This window comes from Metarhizium robertsii (genome assembly GCF_000187425.2).
Source record: "Metarhizium robertsii ARSEF 23 chromosome Unknown MAA_Scf_13, whole genome shotgun sequence".
NCBI classification, from domain to species: Eukaryota; Fungi; Ascomycota; class Sordariomycetes; order Hypocreales; family Clavicipitaceae; genus Metarhizium; species Metarhizium robertsii.
Window position 1 is genome coordinate 463,440 of NW_011942153.1, and position 5,376 is coordinate 468,815.

General features: G+C 47.2%; 2 protein-coding genes across 2 annotated transcripts; one reads left to right on the top strand and one right to left on the bottom strand.

The window, feature by feature from the left end:
* Positions 1-536: 536 nt before the first annotated feature.
* MAA_01393 (reverse transcriptase) lies at positions 537-929 on the top strand (the record flags this gene model as incomplete). The annotated part of the gene is made up of 1 exon (XM_007819391.2): positions 537-929. The coding sequence occupies one exon, from the start codon at positions 537-539 to the stop codon at positions 927-929; it is 393 nt and encodes a 130-aa protein (XP_007817582.2).
* Positions 930-3,145: 2,216 nt separating this feature from the next.
* Positions 3,146-4,267, bottom strand: MAA_01394 (uncharacterized protein; the record flags this gene model as incomplete). Its single annotated transcript, XM_007819392.2, has 4 exons — positions 3,146-3,443; positions 3,526-3,618; positions 3,650-4,173; positions 4,229-4,267. 4 exons carry the CDS (start codon positions 4,265-4,267, stop codon positions 3,146-3,148), a joined length of 954 nt encoding a protein of 317 aa, XP_007817583.2.
* Positions 4,268-5,376: the final 1,109 nt, after the last annotated feature.

The window sequence follows — 5,376 nt, forward strand, 5'->3', positions numbered from 1 at the left end:
GTGACCTCTATAGGCTGCCGTAGAAGGGGTTGGATCGCCTCACAACCCCGCCTTTTGACGTTGCGATTATGATGCTAAATAATTTGCGCGTGGATGAGTGTACCTAGGGCCAGCCCGTGGCACAGTCAAGGTACTATTAATTCCGCTATTGATCCGTAGAGTACTCGAAGACATTTGAACAGGAATGACCTTTCTCCCCCTCTATTATATGCCATTCCAGGCAGTACCTCGCCTTCCACTGGGGAGCCATAGCGTTTATTGACGACCTCATCGCATGAGTCACGGGCCCAACGGCTCATTGCAATCGCGTAGGCATTGCACCAATCATACAAAATGCCATCGAATGGGAGACGAGGAGCGGCGCGAAGTTCGAGGCAGATAAAACGAGCACTTTACGTGTAGTAACCCAAAAGTTGATAAGTTGCCTGCTGTTGTCAAGGGACAGGCGGTGCATCCTAAAGACCATGTCAAGATGTAAGGCGTGATAATAGACTCCAAAATCATTTACCGCCAGCATATCGCATAGGCCGACTCGAATGGGGTGGTGGCAGCGATGGAACTCAAGAGACTCACGAGCCGCTCGGCCGCCACGGCACAGCAGCTGTTCAAAACGGCAAGTGCTTCCTGACGGTAGACTATGCAAGGACAAACTTTTAGGGCTAGTCAACCTTGTTCAAAGGACTGGAGCTCAGGCAATCGTTGGAACCTTTCTCACAGTGGCCGCTAGTGTAGTGGAGGCAGATGCCCACGTTATAAGCGTGCAAGAGCGAGACTGGCGGCGAAAGATCAAGGTATGGATTTACATTCACACTCTCCCAGACACGAATCCCCTTCGTCGTGTTCACATCGAGGATTCAAATGTTCTACCCATCACGCAAATCACCTTTCCACCAAGTGGCATGCCGGTTAAAGGACGTTTCGGTGGATGAGATTGAGAACATCAAGCGGGTGCAAACCATCGGAGATGTAACACAAGGACCGACCAGCGCAGGATGGAGCATGAAAGTGGCAGTACCTAATACAACGCAGGTAGAGAGATAAGAGCTGGTCGTGGCCAGGTCGTGACGCGACGCGTTTGGTGCCGTGCTCAGTCTCTCGCCCTTGGAGTGGTCAAGAATTGGACGCAACGCAGGTGTGGACCCTCCGATTAACATTTTACACTCCGTCTGACAAACAGGCATACGAGTTACTGGGCGTACTAACATAGCCTTGAAGGAGGGATTTCAGATAGCAAGTACAGCTGGACTATGACACTAAAGGCCACTAGCAACTGGTTATTGTTGGTCGCATCTAAAAATAAAGGTCTGCGCGGAAACGATGTTCCTGTATCCTTGGTGGCTGTTTCGGACCAGATGAACCTGTGGATATCTAGAGTCTGCTTGCAACCGGCATGTCCAAAGAGAACTTCATCACCAGCACACGGCCAGAATTGCAACCAATTGCGATTGTTGTCTCCACCACTGCCAAGGCGAATGCTCGGTACTCAGGAGGCACCCAAAGAATGCGGCAACCATCCTTCACAATCCATATACCATCGGGACTTATGCCATAGCCAGAGTGGTTCACTCCTCGTGGCGAAGTTTCGGTCAGCTGACTATCCATACCAGGGAATGAATCCAGGTTCAAAGAACCGATATCGGTATAGAGCTGAGAGTTAGTTATCGGATTAAATGAAAGATGAGCTACTACTCTCCCGATCTTGAGCGTCTGTATGCATGCGGTCGTCGTTGCATCCCATACCTTGATCGTGTTATCGTGTGGGCTAGAGGCGAGCCGCTGGCCATCCGGCGAGAACACAACCGAATTTACCCTATCACCATAGCCGTCAAGCGTTTGCACGCGAGAAAGAGGAGGGAAGAGGCCCCGCGCCGAGAAAGGTGGGGGGGAGTGTATTATGAATGGCTTGTACGCAAGGACGGATGTTGATGTTGACCTTGCTGCTCCAGCTCTTCTCAATCTAGCGGGAATAAAAAGTCCGTTGGAAACTTGCCTGGAAAGACTTCTCCATGCCAATTAAATGATGGGATGTTGCAAAGTGTAGGCTGCTGGCAACACTTGTTGTGGGTCAGGTGCTATCAGGCAGCAATGCGGCTCAACCAAGTTATTCATGTTGGATCAACTTGCCCGAGGATGTGAATTCGTGCCTAGCAACCTGGACAGGGAATGTATAAACTAACATTGAATGCAACTGAATTATCGACTAAGGGCAATGCCTTTTTAGCGGTCCAGGCATTTACAACTCACAACTGCTACATATCTAGCTGCGTGGCTTGCGTGAACCAACCTCGGTTGGTGCTGTCACACAGCACGATTGTATGGTACAGCTTGGGCAGAATGAATGACACTTGATTTTCTATCTAATGAAGCGGAAGTACATATACGAAATTAAATACTTCTGGAATACTGCTGCTTAGGCTGCAGTATTACGTTCCAGCCACTTGCCACTTGCCAGTGGCAAGTTGCCACCTAGGCAGTGATGCTTGCGTGTTCTTGACAGAGGCAGCATTGTGCTGGAATGAGCGACTTGATCTTGACAGTTGCTTGCCCTTGACCCGACAACACGTTGACACATTAAACCCTGAGTAGGCATATTGCTACTACCTGGTCGTGCTGCATGGGCTATTTGAGAGTGGCCCGAATGTCTTACTCCTAGGAAACGCAAAGCAAAAGACCCCTCCAGGACTAAACTAAGCAACCCGAATAACATGACGGGACCAGTGGTTTGCATATGTGAATCAAGATTAGCTTGTTGAAATGTACCAAAATCTATGGCAGTTACATCAGGCCCTTTGCGGCTCTGACTTCCTCAATCATTTTAAATGGACTTCCCATTATGGAATTTCCACAGGCAGACTATAGTAAATATAACAACAACTGCCAAGACAACAAACGCTTTTACCGCAAGCTTTTTCAAGTAGTATCGTTCCATTTGGTTATCACTATTGCTTAGCATAAACAAAAGCAAGACCATAGATATGAATACACAGTTATCTATAAAGGCTCAAGTAAAATCACAGACTTTAATCACCTTTCTGCTTTTATTTCGCAGAAAGAAGTTCGATCTACAAGACCACCAGGAGGCCCACTAGTTCGACGGACAGTCGTAGATATCTCAACAGATCTTCTCGTCCATATTCCGCCATTTTCAGCCCCTTTCATGTCTGGCGTTGTAGTTGAACCTTGATCCACAGTTCGACGCCAACTGCACAACGGCCAAAAGGGTTTGGGTTGGAGCAGCTTTCGACCAGAAGGCTCGGTGGGGTGAGAACCATCCCGGCACTCTTGACTCGTCGCATCTGTCTGCATTCTGCTTATTTCGGCCGGCCTTTCGCTCGACCTGATTGTCGTACTTGAAATGCCGCTTACATTCTGGCGCCGAGAGAGGAGCGACCAGAGCGGTCTGACGGAAGGAAGGCTCCCTGTTATTATGCCCACCGAAGGTTCTATAATGGACCACATAGCGACGTCACTGGTTTTCGTTAGCCAGACTTGGACACAACTCCATTCGATCCTAAATAGACATACACAGTTTCGTAGAGAAAGTCGGGTGATAAATCCATATCTCGAATGTATGGTATGCGGACTAGCATTACCACGCCTGCTCTGAGGGGCGTTAGCCTGGAATAGGATCGCAGATACTGAAACTTACAGAACTCCGAAACTGAGGAAGACAATTATAACTATTCTGGTACTGTTGATTTTGAGATCCTGTTTAGACTTTAATCTTGGCTGTACCAGCTTCCAAATAGAAAGGGCCGTGATAAACAAGTCGCTGAAGCCAGCGATCCCACTATGCCAATACGCGGCAATAGGGAGTCGATGAGGATCGTTGCAAGACCCAGAGATTTCGAAATTATGGAACCTTTCCCAGAAATACGGCGGTGGATTACATTGGAATAAAGTAATAAAGAAGTATATGATGGTAAAGGCATACATCATTCCGAGACATGTATAGAGTGCCCATTTCTCATAAGTAGATAATGGCAGGCGGAAAAGGAGAAGTGCGACTGACGTTCTTATTATTGCGCTTAAGGGCCCATAAATCAGCTCACAAATGAGCCAAGAGCGGAAAGCGAGGTAAAGTTCGTCGAGCGTGATGTCTGACATATGCTTGCCAATTCCGCCAGCAACTATGCCAATAATAGCGTAATAAGCGAGCGTTGCGTAGAGTAGCTGCCGGAGTTAGTAAGGTCTTCCATATCCATTTTTTTGAGACTTAGCTAGATACCGTTGCTAGACCCATCAGGACATCTTCGCGCCAGTTCATATCGCGAAAACGGAGTCTATCTCTGTGCTTGGTACACCACCTGGACAGCAGCCTAAGGAGCGTAATAATACCAACTAATCCTATGCAGATCGACTGGACGATAAGCAGCTTCCGACCTTTTTCTGTCATGGCACCCATTCTGCTTTGTGATGCTGAATCTCGGCAATAGCTAATACGATAGTTGTACGTTGCCACCTTAATGTCTCGCCACAATCGTCTTCTTGGTCCTTTGTAATTGGACCAAAGTTCGGCTAAGTGTGTTGTCTTCAGAAAATGTGCATGTGGTGCTCGTTCCTATGCAAACATAGATATACTTAATACTCCAAGTTAAAACATCTAGTATTTATATCGCAATGGTAAATCGTACTTTTACAGTTGTTTAAAATCCAAAATTAGCCGCGAAGTTTAGGGTCAGTTGTTACAATCAAGGTTATATTAGGGCTACACTCCCCAGAGAGTTCAGTGAAATATCGTCAGCATCGTTCTGCGGGTAGCGGAGCTTACTCACCATATGCTCCTGTTTCTCTGGTTCGTCCAAGGTTGTTGTCTGAAAGGACAACGTGAAATATAACAATGAGTACGCCTTTGAGTTAATTTTGCTTTCTGTCCAAATTCAGATAAAAATGCCATGAAAATGAGTTTGGCAAGTTTATGTACTCAATGGCAAATGGCGCCCAGAAGTTGGTCTTTCACTCCCTCAACCGTACAGCAGCTGGGGACCTAAGGTCACTTCCAGCTCCTGAGGGTCAGATGTAGATTGCATCCAAGAACTTGCGTTCCGCAAGAAGTCACGAACGATTAAGCGGTGAGAATTGGAGGTCATGCAATCACAGAGTTTGACAAACGATTATGCAGTGCGTATTACCATTATATTAATGTTATTACAATTCTCTTTGGAGCGAATTTATGGCCGGTGATCTGCCGTACCAAACCATGCATCTAACTTCTGTGCCCTCATCAGCTGGTCAATGGTGAATGGTGATCCACTTATGTTGGAAGCCTCTTCGAAGCTCTCCCAGAGCACTATCTCAAAAGGCATCTGTCGGCCATGTACGCAAAATTTGACTGGCTTAGAGAATGCATTATTTTGTCCCGTAGCAGAATCCTCC